Source organism: Leopardus geoffroyi, chromosome B4 (genome assembly GCF_018350155.1).
Source record: "Leopardus geoffroyi isolate Oge1 chromosome B4, O.geoffroyi_Oge1_pat1.0, whole genome shotgun sequence".
Classification (NCBI taxonomy): Eukaryota; Metazoa; Chordata; class Mammalia; order Carnivora; family Felidae; genus Leopardus; species Leopardus geoffroyi.
Genome location: NC_059341.1, coordinates 6,755,116 through 6,777,504, shown reverse-complemented (window position 1 = coordinate 6,777,504; position 22,389 = coordinate 6,755,116). Strand labels below are relative to the sequence as shown.

Here is a 22,389-nt window from a genome sequence, read left to right as displayed (position 1 = left end):
TGGGCTGCCATTACAAAATACCATAGACTGGTGTTAAACAACAAATTTATTTTCTCGCTGTTCTGGAGGCTGCAAAGTCTAAGATCGGTATCTGTCAGGGTTCATTTCCTGGGGAGGACTCTCTTCCTCGCCCGTAGGCGGCCACGTTCTCATTCACACAGTCTTTTCTCCGTGTACGCGTGGAGAGTGAGAGCGGGCCCTCCCGTGGCTAACCCCATCGTGAAGGTCCTCGTGACCTCATCTAACCAACTCACACCCAAAGGCCACATCCCCAAGTACCATCATATTGGGGGGTAGGGCTTCACCGCATGAATCTGCAGGGTGGGGGGTGGTTGGGGGAGACTCAAACACAGAGTCCATAACATGCCTGGGAGTTGCTCAGCCAGTTCTTGGAGTTAGAGAACCACTCTGCCACCGGCGACTTTCCCCATTCATGTTTCCTTACCTCTTCAGCTCCAGCTGTGGTCAGATGGAGTGCTGCTGGGAAGGCTAGAAATACACCGAAAAGTTTAACCAGCTTTTCAATCTCCGTGTAGCGAGCACTCTCATCAGAGACTTTGGGGACAAATTTAATTAGCCTACACTTTCCTTTTTCTGGGTTCTCATTCCCCCAATACTTTCTTGAGCTCGGTATCGATTCCCACTTGGCAGTCGTGTGATTGTCGTCTCAGGAGGAAAGCAGGATATTGAATTTAACTTGAAAATATGAGAATTTGTTTAGGTAGCCTCTGATGTTTTCATCACTTCATGATCCTGTCAATGTGATCTAAAAGTGGATGATATATACTTCATTTCTGAAATTCCACTACTTTTTGGACTAGTTAAGCCATGTATATCCTCTGTTAAATTGGAAATCCTAACTGTGTTCACTTTTTTTTTTTTAACATTTATTTATTATTGAAAGACAGAGAGAGTCAGAGCATGAGCAGGGGAGGGGCAGAGGGAGAGGGAGACACAGAATCCGAAGCAGGCTCCAGGCTCCGAGCTGTCAGCCCAGAGCCCGACGCGGGGCTCGAACTCACAAACCGCGAGATCATGACCTGAGCTGAAGTCGGATGCTTAACCGACTGAGCCACCCAGGTGCCCCGTGTTCACTTCTTCAAGTTAGGTTAAAAGCGTGCTTCCGTGTCACCAACTGGTTGTTCAACCACGGTTACTTTGTGAGTGGGAAAGTCAGGACAAGACAAGGAAAGGAGAAGGGCATCACACGCCACAGCCTCCCCAGTTGGAGAGTTATTTCTCGCACTTTCACACGGCACTGAAAACACTGCGTGTTTCCCTTCCAACAGAAAACCAAGCCCTTAATGACAGAATTCTCGGTGAAGTCCACCATCATTTCCCGTTACGCCTTCACTACGGTCTCCTGTAGAATGCTGAATAGAGCTTCTGAGGACCAGGAGATTGAGTTTCAGATGCAGGTTCCGGCTGCGGCGTTCATCACCAACTTCACTATGTAAGCGATACTCTGATCGGAGACGCTGAGGTGGAGGTGTGTGTGTGTGTGTGTGTGTGTGTGTGTGTGTGTGTGTGTGGCAGCGGCCAGGGTGAGTCTGCCAGGATGTGGGGTCCACAGCCTTCTGGTGTGAGAATTTATCCCAGCAGATGTATATGGCTCAGAAGGTTGACTCCCTCCTCTCTCTCCTTCCCTACCTTCGTTCTCCCCTTTCTCTCTCCCTTCCACCCTTTCTTCCCCCTTCCCTCCTTCCCATGATCCCTTTTTTCATTCTGTTCCTGTCGTCTTCCCTGCTTCCATTCCCCATTCCTCTTTCTCTCCTTCCCTCCAACAAACGGGTGCCCACTCTGGTCCAGGAACTCTTCAAAGTGATCAGTATATTTCTGAGAAAAAGGCAGTGTTGTTCGGCTGCAGAAATTGCCTTGGGAGAAATAATAAGTAAGGAAACCAATCAGTGGATGAGACAATTTTATTTTATTTTATTAAAAAAAATTTTTTTTTCAACGTTTATTTATTTTTTTTGGGACAGAGAGAGACAGAGCATGAACGGGGGAGGGGCAGAGAGAGAGGGAGACACAGAATCGGAAACAGGCTCCAGGCTCTGAGTCATCAGCCCAGAGCCCGACGCGGGGCTCGAACTCACGGACCGCGAGATCGTGACCTGGCTGAAGTCGGACGCTTAACCGACTGCGCCACCCAGGCGCCCCAAGGATGAGACAATTTTAGACCGTAGTGAGTGCTTAGGGATGGCAGGAAGGACCGAGAGGGGCTTGTCTAGTCAGGGAAGTGGTCTACAAGAGGCGATGTTTAAGTTGAGATCTGAACAATGAGGCAGTGTGAACCCTACGATATGTGACATAAAGCATATTTCTTCCTTTCTTCTGAGCTAAGGGGTAAAGACATGCAAAGTGGAGTAGGTTTGGGGGTTTAATTTGGGGCCTGGGTAAGATTCAGGCTGGTGAATCTTCGTGGAAATTGGTCTGATGTCCTCCTGGAGAATCCCAGAGGCACCATGGGTCAGACCTGCCTGTTTCGACCTGTTGGAAATTGCCCCAGAATGAAACGAATGATTCAAGGTAGAGCCCCGGCCTGGAATGCGTTCTTTCTGCATATCTGAGGGTCCCAAAAAAATATTTTCTGGGGATGTCATGGTTATGAGATCCATGTTTGAATTTGACTTGGAACTGGAGGCCGGTAGCAGGGCTGTCTCTTGTGTTTCAGGCTCATTGGAGACAAGGTGTATCAGGGAGAAATTAGAGAGAGAGAAAAGAAAACTGGTGATAAAGTCAAAGAGAAAAGGAATAAAACCTCAGAAGACGACGGGTAAGTGCCGCTTAAAAACTCCATTTCAGCAAGGGGCCACATCTTCTCCTCCTTTGCCTGCCCATCTTGTCCCTTCCCTTCCTTCAGTACTTACGTGCTTTTTATTTTTATCATAAATAGTTAAATATATATAGCTAACAACATAGCAGAAAAGGGGTTTATAATATATATATATTTTTTTCAACGTTTATCCATTTTTGGGACAGAGAGAGACAGAGCATGAACGGGGGCGGGGCAGAGAGAGAGGGAGACACAGAATCGGAAACAGGCTCCAGGCCCCGAGCCATCAGCCCAGAGCCCGACGCGGGGTTCGAACTCACGGACCGCGAGATCGTGACCTGGCTGAAGTCGGACGCTTAACCGACTGCGCCACCCAGGCGCCCCCAAGGGGTTTATAATAAAAAGGAGCATTTTACCACCACTGCTCTCCGGGTCTCACTTCCTAGAAACATCCACTTCTAATACTTCTGTAGTTTCTTTGTAGTGACCTCCCTAACTCTAAAACTTACGGTAGTCTTGTTTTTTAAAGATTTCTGTTTTTTAAAAAAATTCAAGTTAGTTAACATCCAGTGTAGTCTTGGCTTCAGGAGTAAAACCCAGCGACTCATCTCTTACATAGGACACCCAGTGCTCATCCCAACAAGTGGCCTCCTTAATGCCCATCCCCCCACCCACCACCCCTCCAATCAATCCTCAGTTCTCTGTGTTGGAGAGTCTCTTCTGGTTTGTCTCCCTCTCTGTTTTTATCTTATTTTTCCTCCCCTTCCCATATGTTCACCCGTTTTATTTCTCAAATCCCACATATGAGTGAAGTCGTAGGATATCTGTCTTTCTCTGACGGACTTGTTTCACTTAGCATAATATCCTCTAATTCCATCCACCTTGTTGCAAATGGCAAGATTTCGTTGTTTTTCATCGCTGAGTAGTATTCCACTGTGTGTGTGTGTGTGTGTGTGTAATATATATATATACCACATCTTCTTTGTCCGTTTGTCAATCAGTGGACATTTGGGCTCTTTCCATAATTTGGCTGTTGTTGATAGCACTGCTATAAACATTGGTGTATACGTGGCCCTTTGAATCAGCATTTTTGTATCCTTTGGATAAATAGCTACGAGTGCAGTTTCTGGGTCATAGGGTAGTTCGATTTTTAATTTTTTGCGGAACCTCCATACCGTTTTCCAAAGTGGCTGCACCAGTTTGCATTCCCACCAACAGTGCAACAGGGTTCCCCTTTCTCTGCATCCTCGCCAACATCTGTTGTTGCCTGAGTTGTTCATGTTGGCCATTCTGACAGGTGTGAGGTGGTATCTCATTGTGGTTTTGACTGGTATTTCCCTGATGATGAGCGATGTTAAAAATGAGACCTCATCTGTTGATTTTCTGCTCTGAAGGAGTGTGGCATGTGTACAACACGGCCATCCTCTCTCTGTGGGCCACATATTTAGATTCTTTTCTTCCCGCTTCTTCTTCCATCAGTGTAAGCAGTGTTATGCCGTCCTAGACTCACCTTACACTATCTTCAGTGATAATAGTCCCTGTCCTTCAGTGAAACCGTACCTTTTCTTTCCCATTTCCAGTGTCCACCTTTTTCTACCTGATCATTTACTTTTGCACCGTCAGTGTTACCAACATGTAAATTCTGATCTTTAATGAAATTTATTTTCTTTGTTTGGTCTATAACTTGAATCTAACCACTGAAAGCCAATAACTAGCATTTGATTTTTAATGATTACATAAATGGCATTAACTGCAGAGCCTCTGGGTATACTCAGATTCTGGTTCCCTCTCTACCAGCCTGTTTGAAGAAAAGTGATCTGTTCCCTCTGAAGAAAACTGATCTCGGTATCTAGATAAGTTGGTGTGAACACGTAAACCTGTTTTTGTTCGTTAATAAAAAGATGTAGTTTTGAGAAAGCTTGATCTCTAAAATCACAGACTGTCAGAAACTTTGGTGCTGGAAGTCCTATTAGCGAGAACGGAACATCTCACTCTTGCCTGGAAGATGTGAATCATGGGTTTACTTTGATACAAAAAGCAGCTGAGGTACAAGCTTCAGATAAGGCATTGTTAGACACAAAAGTCCACGTTTATCTTAGCTTTATAGTTCCTAAGGACAGAGAACCTCAAGTTTGCTTCTTAGTCCAGTCTGATATTAACCACTTTACACACAGCCTGCTGTTCTTTAAGCCTCCAAATGCTCCAAACACTATCTACACTCCCCTTTCCCCCCAATCTTACAGTATTGCCCTGTGTCCTCCTTTGGCAAAATTCTCCATGATGCCTTTGATATATAGTCTCCCTTACTGCAGCAGTTTATTAAAACCTAGTTTTGTTGGACTGTAGGTGGGTCCCAAGTGGTCTTTATCAGAAGAATTTTATGGGGAATATCTTTTGTTACCATTCATAAATTGTTCATAATCATGCCACAGTTTAGTTGGATCACAACATATGCACTTTTGTTTTTCCTGGAGTTTTTAATTGTCTTTCTTTTTCTTATGAGGTACAACTCAATTTGGTCACTGTTAACATCTAGCAAGACACATAAGTCATTTGAAATGGTGACTAAATGAACAGCTGTGACAAGCGATGACATCCATGTTATTGCCAACAGCATTTGGAAGGCATCGTGGATTGGGAGGCACATCTTGATTTCAGAGCTGTCAGTCGTGGAGGAATGGTGTTTCCAGGTCCAAGGAATACTGTCATTGCTTTGCAGCCTTGTGGGCAATGTTTGCCCTGGGATTTCTTTTCATTTTCTTCTAAGTTGGTCTTATTTCTCCTGGTCTTCCATGTCTTCCTCTTTCTTTTTCACCTTTACTTTGCTGGAGTATATTCTGAAATAACTTCCTCAGGTTGGGTGTGTGAGAGACAAACTTTCTGAGACCGTGCTTAACATTTTGACTGTATATGAAATTGAAGATTCAGAATACTTCATCATCCCAGCATCTTATAACAATCAGCATTGCTGGTGATGCATCTAATGTGCTCTAATACCTGATTCCTTTTCTGTGTCTTCTCTACTGGATGTTTGGAGATTTTACGGTAATGGGCTTAGGTGTCAGTCTTTCTTCAGCCATTCTTCCCAACTGTCAGTGAAGCTTTTCCATCTTAGTATGTATGTCCATTTTTAGTTCTGGGAAAGAGAAATGTAGGAAGCCTGTCACCTTAGTCACTCATTCACGCATAGATTTGGAGGTCTCCTTCCTGTATTTGGCCCCCTTCTCACTCCCAGCTTGTGCTGAGCCAGAGCCTACCATCTCTCTGACGTTCTGTGGATGGTTTGCATCTTGGTCCTTTGCTGCAGCCTCTTCCCACGTAGGCTGAGCTGTAGAGTTCTTGTTCTGCTCAATTTCCCACCTTCCAGAAATGTTTGAGGTGTTGCACCCTCTAATGGTTGCCCCTGCCACTCTTATTCCTTTGGTTTAATCCGATCCCTTTTATGGTCAGTCTGCCATCTTGAATCAGAGAACCTTCACTGTAAGCACTGAAAACATTTGGAATGGTTTGTATTTTTATATGCTTTGTAATCCCTTATTCCTTACCCTTACCCCTGGCCACATCCACCAAACCTTACCAAGTGTAAAAACCTAATATGTTAGGCATTTTAAAGTCACACCAGATGTCAGGCTTGTTTGGCCATTCCTGTAAAGAGAAGGATGCAGTTCACATCTTGACCCCAAAGCTGTGTTTTCCAGCAGGCCACCTATTTCAAAATGCCCTTTCCTCTCTGCCCCTTGGCGTGACTTGGGGAGAGGTAAGGACGTTCAGCAGTCTGGAATTCTGTCTCTTCAGTATTCCTTGATCCTTTGTAGCCTTCCTCTAGTTCAGGCCTTTGGCTTCCCCTCCCAAAACTAACGTATCGTTTTTCTTCCCAAGGACTCTCTTGGGACAGTGGCCAGTGCCCTGAAGGGACTTGAGGGACCCAGGTTTTCCTTTTTCTCTTTCCAACAGGGAAAAGGGGACTGAAACATTCAGAGCCTCTGTCGTGATTCCCAGCAAGGACAAAGCTGCCTTCCTCCTCAGTTACGAAGAACTCTTGCAGAGGCGGCTGGGGAAGTATGAGCACGTTATTAGCGTGCGGCCCCAGCAGCTGGTGGGGAGGCTGACGGTGGAAGTGAATGTTCTGGAGAGGTCCGGCATCACATCGCTGGAGGTGCTGCGGTTACAGCACAGTAGGCAGAAGGGCAGCGTGAGGGGGGAAGGTGAGTGTGGTTGCTGGCTTGGGGAGGGTGTTGGCTTTACAGAAGCCTATAAAACAGCTCCCCTTCAACAAAGGCTCTGAGAGTTTGTGGGAATCTGAACGACGACAGCGAAGCAAAGGCAATGCCCTGTACGGGTTTTTTAATTTATTTATTTTGGGAGAAAGAGCGTGCGTGCAAGCAGGGGAGGGTCAGAGAGAGAGGGAGAGAAAAAAATCCCAAGTAGGCTCTGTGCTGTCAGTGCAGAGCCCGATCACAAAATCGTGACCTGAGCCCAAATCAGGAGTCGGACACTTAACCGATTGAGCCACCCAGGCGCCCCCTTGTAGAGTATTTTTTTTTTTTTTCCTAAACCAGGGTTCTATCAGGAGACTTAAGTTTAAATCATTTGATACAGTAATCCTCACTTCTGGGCATCTAACCCAAGTGAAGCATATAAAATATTGGGGATGTTACATGCATAACCCTGTTTATTTTCCTTATTTTTTAACATTTATTTATTTTTGAGAGAGACACAGCATGAGCGGAGGAGGGGCAGAGAGAGAGGGAGACACAGAATCCGAAGCAGGCTCCAGGCTCTGTGCTGACAGCTGTCAGAGCTGTGCTGATGTGGGGTTTGAACCCACGGACCGTGAGATCATGACCTGAGCTGAAGTCAGTCGCTTAACTGATGAGCCACCCAGGTGTCCCTTTGCATAACCCTATTTGGTAACATTTGTAGTAGCAAAAATGTTCTATCATCCTAAATATTCAACCATACAAACGTGATTAGTAAAATATGGTTATGAAAACAATTCAGCATGTGATTGGGGGGAAAAAGACACATTTGTACACATTCTCTAATGTTAAATGAGGGACGCCTGGGTAGTTCAGTCAGCTGAGTGTCCAACTTTGGCTCGGGTCACGGTCCCACGGTTCGTGGGTTCGAGCCCCACATCAGGCTCTGTGCTGACAGCTCAGAGCCTGGAGCCTGCTTCAGATTCTGTGTCTCCCTCTCTCTGCTCCTCCCCAGCTCATGCTCTCTGTCTCTCAAAAATAAATAAACATTAATTAAAATTAATTTTTAACTAATTATAATTTAAAAATTCTGTTAAATGTGAAGTGGACAAAAGGCTAGAAAGTTATATAAAGTAATCATTTTATAGTAGAGGATGAGGGATTCCATGGTTATTTTTCTAAAAATCCATTTTTGAACATTAAACATATAACACTAACATAAACGTTTCAACAACGTGTGAGACTCTTTCTAAAATTAAGTAGTGGAAACTGTGTACTATACATTTGATTGAGGGCATGGGCATTTTGGTTCATAACCTGGACTTCTTGGTTTAGGTTTTTCTCAAAATCTGATTTTTAAAATAGCACCCTGTTTGTTGAAATGATAATGATAAATTCAGTATAATATAATTTTAATTACAGTAATTTCGGCTGAGAGTTTATATGTAAATGTTCACTTGTTTTTCTTATACCACTTTTTGTTTTATTTTTACTTATGTGTTTATTTTTATTTAAATTTTTTGAATGTTTATTTACTTCTGAGAGAGAGAGACAGAGAGACAGAGCGTGAGCAGGGGAGGGGCAGAGAGAGAGGGGGACACAGAATCTGAAGCAGGCTCTGGGCTCTGAGCTGTCAGCACAGAGCCTGATGTGGGACTCGAACCCATGAACCTTGAGATCGTGACCTGAGCCGAAGTCAGACACTTAACCGACTGAGCCACCCAGGCACCCCATTATACCTCTTTTTGTCTTAAATGTTTGTTTTTGAGAGAGAGAGAGAGAGAGAGAGACGGAGAACGCATGTGCATCTGTGCACACGTGAGCCAGGGAGGGAGCGAGAAGGGGGGTGGAGAGAGAGAGAATCCCAGGCAGGCTCCATGCTGTGAGCGCAGCGCCTGATGTGGGACTCAATCCCACAAACCGTTGAGATCGTGACCTGAGCCGAAACCAAGAGGTGAATGCTTAACCCACGGAACCACCCAGGAGCCCCTAAATGTTCACCCGCGTTGGGCTGTGCCGTAAGCAGACCAGTAAGCCTTCGTGTCAAGTCAGATAATGAGGCAGATGTGCCAAAAAGCTGCACAGCGCTGGGAATCTCTAGATTTCAGTATTTGTGACGTTGAGGCCCGGAAAATGCTGACCGGTCAGTGAATATGCAAAATCTGAACTGTGCCCGGGTAGCTGCAGGGAGAGTCCAGAGGATCCCAAGAAGACAACTGTGGCAAGAATATGTAGGAATGAGCTTGGAAGGAAAGTAGAGACACGATTTGACAAGGGGAAGAGAAGAAGGTTGTCATGTAACATAACGTGAAGACAGTCAGGACCCGGAGCTGGTGTGCTCAAGAGTTCGCCGTACGGAACATTGCTTTCCTCTCCCGGCCTGCAGTTCAGTTCATGACGGTCCACAGACAAGTAGTTTCATCTCGAAGACTGGAGTATGTCCCGGTTCCCTGGGGGTCTTTTGTTACGCGTTCATTCCCAGCCCGGATTTTGACACTCTCGGTCTAGATCTCATTGGAAAAAATAACCGTCGAGGTTTCTGAGCTGCAGAAATGGTATGATATATAATACGCCATTCTCAGGTCATACCGGCCGCCATGTGTGTTGGTAACAGTTGATTTCAGTTCGGCTGTTAACTAGAACCTTGAACAAAATTACCTAGGCCCTGTGAGACTCAGCTTGCACATCTGCAGAGCGGGGACAGTAACTATTTCATAGGGTCATTGGGAAGGGTTTGTGCATGTGATGCGCATGGCCCCTAGTAAGGGCTTAATAATGAAGTGTTATTATTATTATCATCGTCATCACCTTATATTTACTTTTTTCTGTGCACATCTCACATCCCCTGTTAGCTCATAAGCGTTTTGGAAGGCAGTCCTGTGTCTGATTACTTTGTCTCCTTATGGTATTTAACTCAATGCCTTTTAAACTGTAGATAGCTAATGAAGTGCTTGCCAGTGAGGAAAGAAGAACCAATATATACCGAAGCTAGTAAAGAATGTTTTAAAATTTCATTTTTTCCTAACCATAACTTATAGGGAAATTCTCCTATGTACTGCTGTGTGAAGGAGGTATGTTTTCAGGAGAAGGAAAATTCTTTAGGAGTTGCTGGGATCTCAGAGAGGGCGGAGCCACCATGTGGAGGGGCTCTTTGGAGATGCTGGGGTAGTCCTGCTGCGGTAATGAGATGTGTGTACTTTGCCGAATTTCCAGAACCACTGTGACTCTTTAGTGCGTGATTTGTGGCATGGCACGCATGTGTTATCTGTGGAGGCCATATGGATTAGGATTGTTAGTCAAGAAAGTTGCTTACTGTTCATATTCTGGCCTGTGAGAACCTCAGAGGAGTTTTTCCAGACCATTGATCTCTTGGGACCTGTTTATTTTTAAGAAAGTTGTTTTCCTAGCTTTTTGTACCAAAGCGGATATTTTGCCTTCCAAAGCGTGGAGATTTCACAAGCACGTATCCAAGCCAGGTGCAGTGGACCAGTTCCCTTTTGGCTCCTCGTTCCCATCCTTCCGAGCTCAGCTGTTACCGTCCCTGCAAAATGGCGGCCCCGACATGGAAATGCACAGGATGTTGTGATGTTTGTCTGGACCTTATTGCGTGTTACCCAAAGAAATCCAGGGTAGAGATCAAACTAGAATTGGGCTTGCCCCAGAACATGAGCCGTAACTGTGTGAATGTGGACCCGAGCCAGTACATTCCTCTGATAGATCTGGCTGCCGTGAAGAGATCAGAGTTCTGGAATTTCTCAAAGCAAATCTGTGACTACTGGACCCGTTTGCATCCTTGGGGATACACTTCTGGATTGGGATGACTGCGTGCTTGATCCTAGACTCAGCACTTGCGTGCGCTATCTCATTCAACCTTCACAACAACCCTCTTGTGTTGTATTTTTTATCCCATTTTATTTCTGAAAAAGGCTTACAGAGTCTATAGTACGAACAAGGACTCATATTTAATTACTGTTAGAAACAGAATCTCTAGGCATAGAGCTGACTCCCACCTTCATGCCCTTGCCCTCTGAACTGTACTGCCTCCTTAGTAAATAGAAATGGCAAAATACTGAGGGTCTGAGCTCAAATTCCAGATGTCTCCCTAGTTATGTAAGAAGAAAAAGAAAGGCTCGAAGCAGTACAACCTATCTTGGCCTCGGTTTCTTTGTCTCATATATCAGGTATGTCAAGATTGGGCCCATAGCTAGTGTTCCTTCTCAGTGTAAAAACGAATCTTGTGAGATGTAATTTGGAAGCCAAGGCATCATACTTACTGGATTATTAAAGTAGGGTGAACTCCTGTATGTGGTTCAAAGTCTAAAAGATTATAAATTGGTTTACGGTGAAAGACAAGACTTCCTCTCTTACGCCTCCCACCCGCAGTTTCTCCTCCCCTAAAATATTTTGATGGTTTATGAGCTCAGTGGGAAAGAGTCTTTGAAACTGAGACTTCTCCTGGAGCATGATGGGATGTGTGATGTTCCGAAGGCACACGCCAAGATGGATATTCTGTGTATGTGGCTTGTTCGAGGCTGGTTATTTCACTTTCTGTGTTAAACCCAAACTTCCTATTGTCCCATGGCACCTAAATTACTGCCCTTTCCATGATTCCAATTTTTTTTTTTTTTGCAGAAAATTTTTATTTATGATAAGATCCCTGATAGTGGGGAATAAAACAGAATGAGATAAACAAAGCGAGAAATAGGGTAGCTTGCCTGTTTTATTCCCTTTTGCTTTACGTCAATGACCCTCAAACCTGGCTCTACCCTTTAATCACCTGGAGAGGTTAAAAAAACCCAAAAAACATAGAGATGACTGAGCCCTGCCTTAAGCACTTGAATCAGAATTTACCAGGGTGAGCCCTAGGTGGCTGGATTTCTGGGTGTGATAGCTTTACAAATTTATACGAGAAGCCAAACAACATATGAGGGCTTTTAACGTGTTCGTTTAGTTGTAAAGCTAAAGAACGAGGCTGCGTATGTTTCTACCACAGAACAGGTCTGGCTCTATGACTTCCATGGTTTCCCCTTTATCTTGTTTACTTTTTTAACAAGCGGTCTCATTGAGGTTCTAGTTTATATAGCATAAAGTTTGGCCATTGTAAATGTACGACTCGTAGATTTTTAGTTTTTGCAGAGTTGTGCAACCATCACCGCCGTCCAATTTTAGAACACTTCTTCCACCCGGAAAGATCCACGTATCTGCAAGTCACTCCCTGTTTCCACCCCAGCCCCAGGCAGCCGCTAATCTACGTGCTGTGTGTCTTCAGACAGCTGTACTCTCAGAAGCAGCCCAGGTGATTTTGATGCTCTGCAAATGTTAGGAACCCTTACTTTGAACTTACTAGCAGACTTTAGGGACATTCGCTTGGCCAAGATCTTGACCTACAGAAACACCTTTGAAAATAATTAAGATTGTTCTTGTAATTTCACGGGACCCTCAGCACGCTCTGACTTTTGACCCTTACTAAAATGTGCGTCGTCCCTCTTTTCCACTAACATGTTTTTACTGTTGGATACAGGCCAACATAGGATTACTCACACAGTTGGTGGAAAATAACCTCTTTCCGTAAGCAGTTTCTTCTGCTCATCAACATGGTTGGAAATGGAAAAGTACCAACAAGCCAATGGGTTGGTGCAGTCTTTCTAGTATAGTCTTGAGCTTATTAAACTGGGTAGCCCATCTTCTCTTGGAAAAGACAAACGTGATCATTCAGTGCGTTGGCGGGCAGGGGTTGGGGGGAGTCAAAAGAGCTTCTCTCCTTTCCTTGATTCCTACTGTGGCTTCCTAGACCTCTCCTGCTCTTCCCCACTCTTCCCCACACCACAGTGAGAGCAGAGGCTCCTACCTTTCGAAGCGTGTCCACCTTCAGCCTTCCTGTCTCCCACAGCTCCTTTCCTGGCCCAGTGGGTCCCGAACATCAGGTTGTGCTGCACGTTAGGATCAACCGGGAGCTTTTGTAGACCTATTAGCCATGCCAGTTAAATTAGAGTCACTAGGGATGAAAGCTTGTTTTCAAGTGTTATTTGGCTTAATTCCTACCTCTTTGTTCCCTAAAACTGGGATCGTGGGCTGCTGACTCTGTTTCCAAGCCTCCCAGCTGGAGTTCCTAAGTAATCCCAACTCCTCATCTTTGCCAAAACTGACGGACTCATGTGATGTCACCCTAATCTGACATTAAAAGGAAATTTTAGTTTCGGGAGCTAAGAGACCAACATAACTATCTTCATTTTCTTCCGGTATCTGGTTCATCATCGTTGGGGCTCCATACTCAAGAGCACAGAAGAAAGCTAGAGTACCAGGGTTGTGCTGTGAAAGTACGTTCTGAAAAGACAACCTACGGAACGGGGGAAAATATTTGCAAATCATATGTCTGAGCATCCAGTGTCCAGAATATGTAAAGAATTCTTACCACTCAATCAAAAGGAGATAAACAACCCAATTTAGATACAGGCAAATGTTTTGAATAGACATTTCTCCAAAGCAGACATGTAGATCGGCCAGAAGCACATGAAAAGACATTGACAACCATTAGTCGTTAGTGAAATGCAAATCAAAACCACAATGAAACAGCACTTCACCCCCATTAGGATGGCTGTAATAATACAAAGAAACAAGAATGGAAAACAACAACTTTTGGCAGAGATGTGGAGATCCTTGTGCATTGCAGGTGGGAATGGAAATGGTGTAACCATTGTGGAAAGCTATTCGATGGTTCGTCAGAAAGTTAAACAGAGGATTACCTTAAGATCTAGCAGTCTCTCGAGATGTATATACGAAAGAATTGAGAACTAGTATTCACATACTTGTATGTGAATAGCACCGCTATTCACAGTAGCAAAAAGGTGCGAACAATCCAAATGTCCGTCACTAGGTGAATGGATGGTCGGCATCCGGTTATGGCCATACAATGGGATATTGTTCAGCCACGTCAGGGATAAAATACAACATGGATGAACCTTGACAACATTATGCCAAGTGAAAGAAGCCAGACTCAAAAGGTCATGTGCCATATGATTCCGCTTATATGAAACATCCAGAATAGATGAATCCAGAGAGACAGAAGGCGTGTTGATGATTGCCAGGGTCTGGGGAGGAAGGGACGGAGGGAGAGTGACTGCTTTAGTGGTTACAGAGCTTCTTTGGGGATGATGAAAGCGTTTTGGAACTGGGTAGTACATTGTAAATGTACCAAACGCCAGTGAATCGTGCACTTCAGAAAGGTTCATTCTATGTTTGGTTGACTTTACCTGTTAGAATCCTACCTCGCCCCAGTGTCCTGGGCATCAGGGTCTGCTGTGCCCTCCAGCGTTTGGCTGTGCACCCTTTCTGTGTCCCGGAAGACAGATGGTAGGGCTCAGTGGGACTCCGCTTCCGGACAGCCTGCTTCTTAATCCCGTCCTCCCACGTGAGAAGCATCCGATAAAGTTTTGACCCTCAAATAAGCCTAAGAACCGGGGAGACTTAGTTAGAAAGAAGAGAACCACTTGAAACGAGCCTCATCGCCTCTTGTGTGGGTGTGGGCGGGAGGTTGGCCCGCAGCAGGCTTTGAGGTTACGTCCTGCAAGATCGAGTGACCTCCGACCGGAGACTCGCACAGGGTCTTGTAGATCAGTAAACACCCAATAAGGGGTTGATTGAATCTGTCAAAAAATCCCATTTATCTTTTTCTCTGTTTGGTCTGTTAGCCTCAGGACTCTGTCTTCTGCTGCGCAGGCTCTCTTAGGATTGTATTCTAGGCACCCAGCGTGGTGCCTGCCGTGGAGCAGGTGCTCAGGAAGTATCTGCTCAGTGAACTCAGGAACAAATAACTGTTGGCAGTGAAGGTGCCGCTAGGTTTTCAACACCTTCTTGGTTTAAGTTGGGTAATTTTGCCAGAACTTAGGCGCGCCTCTTATTTTCTGTGCACGGGTGGGGATTAGGGGAAAGAATTTGGTTCCAGAAGACTGGTTGCAAATACACGGCTGTTCTCCTCTTCCTGAGTTCCCAGAGAAAAGCTAGGACGCTCAGTTAAATTTGAGTTTCAGGTAGACAAGTATGTCCCGTGCCATCTCTGGGACATACTTACACTAAAATACCTTTTGTTTATCTGCGATTCAGATTTAACTGGGAATCCCGTGTTTTTATTCGCTCACCCAGTCACTGCGTCGTGACTGATGGTTCACCCCTGATTCCAACTTCCCTGCTCTCCGTGTTCTTCCCCGGGACCTAGTCTCTGTTCTACAGCTGGGAGGGAATGGCCCTGTTTGGGCTGTGTACACTTGCCAGGAAATAATAATCTGGTTGTTATGTGAGGGTTTCCAGCATTGTTCAGCGTAGCAATGATTCAGGTATGAATCATTTGGCTCCATAGTTGGTTTTGTTTTGTTTTGTTTTCTTTTCTTTTCTTTTGTATTTAATGCTGATATGAGAACCGTGTTCTCTTGTTTGTTCTGACACTGGCCAGCTGTGAGCAGGATGGCTCAGAGAGACCTAGGAGGTGGCCTTCTCTCTTTCACTTGACATTGGTGACCAGTCTGCTCTTCTCGGGGATGCCTCACTCTCTCTCTTCCTTCTTCCTTCTTCCTTCTTCCTTCTTCCTTCTTCCTCCTTCCTCCTTCCTCCTTCCTCCTCCTTCCTTCTTCCTTCTTCCTTCTTCTCCGGTGTGGGAGGTGGAATGTGGTCCAGCCACTGTCCACTCTAGCTGTGGCTGAAGCCAGAGATGTGCCCGTGGCGTGGGACCTGGGTTACTGAGAGCACCTGCCCCACCCACTGGAACGCTCCCACGATGGATTTCTTGAAAGTCTCCCCTTTTCGTCTGCGCAACCACATGCCGATATGTTGAGTCGTCTCCGTGTTAGATGTTCCACAAGCCTGTCCTGAGTTCTCACCGTGTTCCTGGCAGCTGTGCCAGATACCCGGAACCTAGAAACGTCTAAGATCTTGTCACGGCCCTTGCCGAACTTACAGCTGGTAATTTTTAAAACTTAAGAAAGTTTTAATTGTGGTAACAAGCGCACGTTAAATTCACCATCTTCACCATTTCCAGGCGAACAGTTGAGCGGTGTTGAATTTACTGACATTGCTGTGCAGCCAATCTCCAGAACGTTTTTAGCTTCCCGAACTGAAACTCTGTATCCATTCAACAGCATCTCCCCATTGCCCACCCCCTGCCCCGCTGTGCCCCAAATCCCTGGAAACTACTATTCTCCTTTCCGTCTCTGGGAGTTTGGCCAATCTTAGATACCTCATGTAGTGGCATCACACCGTCCATATTTGTCTTTTCGTGCCTGGCCTATTTCGCTTACGTGATGTCCTCCGGGTTCATCCGTATTGTGGCAAAAATAGGATTTCCTTCCTTTCCATGTCTGAAAAATATTCCATTGTGTATATAGACCGCGTTTTGTTGGAGGTCACTGGGTTGATTCCACTCTTCGTTAATGTGAATAGTGCTGCTATAAACATAGCTACAGGACCTTCGAGATCCTGCTTTCATTTTTATTGGTTAGATACCCCAAAGTGGAATTACTGGACCGTGTTGTATTTCTAGTTTTAATTTTTTGAGGCACCTCCATGCTGTCTTCCATAGGGCTATGCCATTTTGCAGTCCCAGTCATGGTGCGCAAGTGTTCCGGTTTTTCCACATCCTCACCAGCACTTGTTATTTTTTGTTTGTTTGTTTGTTTGTTTGTTTTGGGTAGGAGTCACCCTAATGGTATATAGAGTTGTCAATTTTGAATAATAGCAACCCTTTTGTCAGGTTGAATCTAGGAGATGCCATGAAGGCTTTCCCAGTGATTGGGCCGTGTTCCTCCTGTGTGCAAGAGAACAGTGTAGAGGGATTTAACAGAAATCTCTGGATCTTTGTTGCTGTGGCACCGCTTTTGGTAGGCTTTCCATCTATACTTAGAGTGGCTGGTATTTGAGGCCTTCCATGGACGCAAAACGATACCAGGAAGAGATAACACATGCTTTGCGGGCTAACTGCGTATAGAATGTGTGAGGTAGTTGACTTGTTTCCCACGTCGTTTCTCTGAGGAAGTCAGTCACACGAGGAAAACTGAGGCTCAGGAATGTACTATTTTAGGAAGAAAGAGCGTTGGGGAAGTAGTGAAGAAGGCAAATTTTCTAAGAAATTTGGGCAGGTGCCACTCAAACGTCAAGTGATGGAGTTGAATTTGAACTCTTCCAACTATAAATTTGCATTAGTATTTTATGCTGCATGTTGCTGTCATGTCTATATGATGCTGTTTTCCAAAAGGGTATAAAATACCTATTATCAGGATAGGGGACAAAACTCCCTTCCCATAAGAAAATGATAATAGGGGACTTAATGAAGGCATTGAACCAAATTCCTACACATCTTGATCAACGCAACTTTACCGCTTTTCCCCCCGAGACCGCGCCAATATATATTTTTAATTGAGGTGTAATTCACACACAACATTATATTAGTTTCAGGCGTACAGCGTGATGATTCTATATCTGTACATGTTGCAAAGTGATCACGGCAATAACTCTAGTTGGCGTCCATCACCACCCACTTACGGAGTTGTTTTTTCTTGTGGTGAGAACTCTTTTAAGATTGACTGTCGTCAGCCATGTGGTGTAGCATTATGAACTCTGGCCAGCGTGCTGTGCCTTACAACCTCATCACCTTCTCTCCGGATGCTCCGCCAGCTTGCTTGAATTTCGTCTGTATTGCTACCATCAAAGGGTGGTTGCCCAATTAGTTACAATATTTTGGACTGCCCTCTGTTGAAGAAATCTCCCCACTGGGGTCCAGGTGAGCAGGTTACATAAACAAATGTAGATAGTTTAGCCCTTTCCCCGGGGGGGAAATGAGCAGGCGGTGTTTGTTTGGAAATCCTTTTGTAAAGCAACAGGTGTCTGCCGTGTTTCTCAGTAGCAAGCCCCGCGGGCCACAGGAAAGAGGCAGGAAACCCCTCTGCCTGCTGACCCAAACGGGCATGGCTTTCAGCTGATGTCCTTGACTGTGGTTCTTTGCTCCTAAATCTTTTCACCTTTAGACCTTTTACATAGCAGCTGACTTCTGTTTTTCCCCATGTGGTTGTCTGGGAGGAGAATGTTTATTTGTGAATAACATCCATGCTCCAGGACAAAACGGAGAACATCCGTTTCATTCTGTAAAATGTATGAAGTGCTTTGTCCTTACAAGATAGAATCAGCAGGAGGTCTACTTAATAGCGCTTGCATGTATGATTCTTCACCTTATGTAGACTCCTTGGAGAGTCTCGTGAAAGAAGGCTTTGGGCACTGTGTCCAGAAAAAATCCATCCATGTATACTTTCATGCCAAATTCTGTGTATAATTTCAGGGGGCTCTTGGGAAACTACCGGCTCCCTTGTGCTTTATAGATTGTTCTGTCTCCAAACATTCTTGAACTCCCTATTATGAAAGTTCATTATGATTTCTCTTTTCTGCTCCAAATAATGATTATTTCGTTTTTACTAAGCTCTCAGTTGTGTGGAGAAGCCTGTCACCGCAAAAACGTAAACTGTGTGTTAAAAAGAGTATTTTTTTTTCCTCATGAGTTGCCTTTCATCCCAGACAGAGAGTATAAGAAGCTACTTCAGAAAGGGGCAGAGGCTGAAGGCTGATACGTATTGAGTACCTACTATGTGCCAGGCACCGTGCTTGGTACCTTATATATGTGATCTCACTTAATTCCGACAACGATGCTATGACGCGGATTTAGTCACGTCAAACGGAGGTAGAGCTGAGGCTCAGAGCTTTCAGTCAGTCGCGGGGAGTCTGTCAGACCCTAGCGTCCACTTTCCTCGGTAGTATGTGGCTTCTAAAAGAACATGTATCTTGTTCGAAAATACCACGGTCTGGAAAAAAGAGCACGTCCCGGGGACACTGGTGACCTGCGGGTGGCGGAAGAGTGGGTGGAGAAGGAGCGGTTGGCGAACCTTCCCGGGAGGCACTGGAGGCCCCGGTGGGCCACAGAAGGCCGTCTCGCTCACGAGCTCTGATGCTTGCGTTGAAACAGGAAGATGCCATTAGGAGACCCGGCTTCGTCCAAATCAGAGCGGTCGTCGCGCTGCATTCTCTCCCCCCAACCAAGTGGGCGCGAAGGAGAGAAAACCAAGAGGAGGAAAAGACATGTGGGTTCTCATTAGAAAAGTAGGTCAGAGTCTCACTCTTTTGGTCTGCTCCCAGCCTCTTCCCTTGTATTCTTCATTATCTTTAGAGCACATGCCGTGACCGCCCAGGGCCCTGCTCATAAAGCTCATTGTGCTCGGGAGCTGTTTTGTGGCCGTCAGCAGTACGGGCCACAATGCACATAAGGAAAATCTCAGCAGTGCTCTGGTTTGGGATGTTGGTCAGTCACTGTGGGGCAGCCTATATTAACCTCATTGATTAAAAGGCTTTTCCCTTCTCTAATAAAAAAGACGACTTTATTTCCTAGAGTTGTTGCTCTGGAATTTTTCCCAGCAAACTTTTCTTTTTTTTTTTTTTAATTTTGATAGTTAGTGGAAAATTCATTGGGTCACATGGACTGTCTGATCCTCAATGGGTGGAAATCAGCCTCGGGAGTTAGGTTTCGTGGTGAGTGACCCAAGTGGGAATCAACCCACTCTTGGGGCATATAAAATAAGCCCATTTAGAGGAATCTCATGAATTTTCATCACGAACTAACAAACATCAGAGGTCATTAAGAAACCAAAATAATAATACACTATCTTTCTCATGGCTTCTATCAAAGAGCCTAGTCAAATGAATTATGAAGGGAGAAATTATACTTTTGAATCCTCAGTGCTTTCGTTCAACCATGAATGGTATTAATTCAGAGCATTGTAAGGCTCATTTGAGTGAGAGAGATTTGAAGCGAGGAAAAGTAGGTACATGCTGATAGGATAAAGAGGGTCAATTCTAATGTAGAATTTGAATGTTGGAGGTAATCTAACGCCGCCCAATTACATACACCAAAAGGCACGTGACCATTGTCTCTGTGCAGGAACAGAGTCACCTGCCAGGCTTCTGAAAATACAGCTTTCTGGGTCCCACCTCCAGAGTTTCTGATTGAGAGTCTCCAGATGGGCCCAAGAGTTTGTGTTTCTGGCAAGTTCACCGGTGATGCTGCTGCCCCAGGCCGTGTCATGAGCACTGCGCTGCCCGGTCCCTGCGGGTGGTTGATGCATGCAGTTTGCTGGAACCCTTCCAGTGAAATGGGCTGTGAAAGCTGCCTCGTCTGCCCGCGGGGCATCTTTCCTAGAGCTTCTTCATACTGCACAGAGCCTGCTTCCCAGCAACCCTACCCCGGTCCTAATTCTGCCAGCTGGAATTACTCTGAATACACCTAATCCCCATATAAATGCCTACACTAACAGACTTATCCTAAGGAGAAGAACAGATAGGGTCCGTTTGGCCAATGATGCTGTTCCGCTCCATGCTAGGGAATGCTTGTTCAATCTATTCTGCTACCCAACTCCCAGCGGGTTTGGGTTTTTTTAAATTGGGGTTACACGTAGAGCAAAGCGTATAAATCTCGGGTGAATCTTCACATGTGTGTACACCCGTACTACAACTACTTCCGGGCCAAGACATAGAGTATTTTCACCACCGCAAAGGATTTCCCGCGCTCTTTCCCCGTAGGTGCTTGTCCCCCAGGGGTATCGACCATTCTTAACCACTGTCCCGCGTCAGTTGCCGCGGACGCACTGTGCTGGTCTTGAGCTTTACGTAGATGGAAGCGTGGAGAGTATCCTCTTTCTGTGTCTTCTGTTTCCACTCAGAATGACTGTGAGATGTTGTAAATCACAGCGGCTCTCTCCTTTTTGTTGCACGCAGTATCCCAAGTTCAATCTGTTGTATTGTCTTGCATTTAGTTCCCTTATTCTGTTTTGTGTATTTTTAAGGCTTACAATAACATTAGCGAGCATGACTGCTTACCGTGAGTCAGAAGGGTCTAAGTACAGTAGCCCCCCTCCCTTCTCCATGATTTCATTTCCCTCAGTCACGGTTATCCACGGTCACCCACGGTCCTGAAAGCAGATGCTTCTCCTTCCGACATGTGGTCAGAAGGTCAGTACTGGCCTCGCTCTAGGTCACGTGCCTGTGTCGTTCACCTCGCTTCATCTCATCATGGAGGCGCTTAATCATCCCACATCATCCCAAGAAGAGTGCAGCCCCAGAAGATGCTTTGAGAGAGAGAGAGAGAGAGAGAGAGACCCACGTTCACGTAGCTTTTATTACAGGCTATTGCTGTAATTGTTCTATTTTATTGTTTGCTATTGTTGTTCGTCACTTACTGTGCCTGATTTATAAATTAAACTTGATCATAGGTATGTATGTGCAGGAAAAAAGCACAGTGTATACAGGGTTCAGTACTATCCAGGGTTTCAGGCATCCCCTGGGATCTTGGAATGTGGATAAGGGTGGGGCTAAGGAAGGACTGCTCTCTATTACATCACTTAATCTTTTCAATAGTGTGTGTTTGGTAGACCATGAATCCGTTTTGCGGATGAGATCACCAAGGCTCAGTGACTTGCCCAAAGTCTCATGGGTCATGAGAGGTAGAGTCAGTATCAGAAGCAGGTCCTTCTGACTCATTCAGGATTCCAAGTGCTCAGCTGTGTTACCAGGCCTGTCACTCTTGGTGCTTTACCAGTGATCACCAATGTGAGATCCACTCTGAAGAGCGTGCATTTTCCTCCCGTGTCAAGGACCTTTCCATTTTCAGCCTTTGTTTCCTTCCTCGTCTTTAGTGGTGCTCAGGTGTCTTGGACCGTGTTGGTGAACTGGAAATGTGCGGTTGACGTTTCCAGCTCCTTCTGCAGATGAGCAGGTCTGTTGGAAGCGTGTCTTTCCTACAACTGCCTCCTGTAAGAATGAAATCTCCTATTTGCTGCCTTTCTGGTCACACCCGAAACTCCTGCCCTTGATGGGTACAAATAATACAAGAATCAGTTCTTCCCAGGGGTTCCTGTTCAAGTTACACCTAAACTGTTCCTGAAAAATAACGTTCTGTTCTGTTGCAGGAAATGTTTAAACTTCCTTTGACTTAAATGTCTAATAAACGCTTAGCAGAAGGAAGTTTATTTTTAAATACAAATTGCCATGGGCAAATTATGCCTTGTTTCCTTTTTTTATTTTGTTAATTAGTGATGGGAGATGGCTGGTCAGCTCACTCTGTGGTATCAACTTGAATAGATTTAAAAAAAACAGTCAGATGCTTTGCAGCAGTTGTAAGCCTGGCTTTGATTCAGTATCCGGATGACGTCTCCACGTATACTGATGTTCCTATATTCTCCATTTTATTTTTATGTTCCCTCGGTGCATGCAGAGCTAAAAAATTTGAATTTCCATTGCTAAGTACATAGACTTATTTAGAAAGGTGGGTAGTCTGCAAAATGATTCTCTGTTCTAAGAGAAAATGAAGGTCAGGGGTAAAACATGGGCTGTACT

At 45.1% G+C, this 22,389-nt stretch overlaps 1 protein-coding gene across 1 annotated transcript in view; it reads left to right on the top strand.

Annotated features, from left to right (window-relative positions):
- ITIH5 (inter-alpha-trypsin inhibitor heavy chain 5) overlaps positions 1-22,389 on the top strand; it is an 80,370-nt gene that overhangs the window by 22,082 nt on the left and 35,899 nt on the right. Inside the window, exons 3-5 of the mRNA XM_045467238.1 lie at positions 1,290-1,453; positions 2,675-2,776; positions 6,731-6,981. Coding sequence (XP_045323194.1) covers positions 1,290-1,453; positions 2,675-2,776; positions 6,731-6,981 — 517 coding nt within the window. The remainder of the gene's footprint in view (positions 1-1,289; positions 1,454-2,674; positions 2,777-6,730; positions 6,982-22,389) is intronic.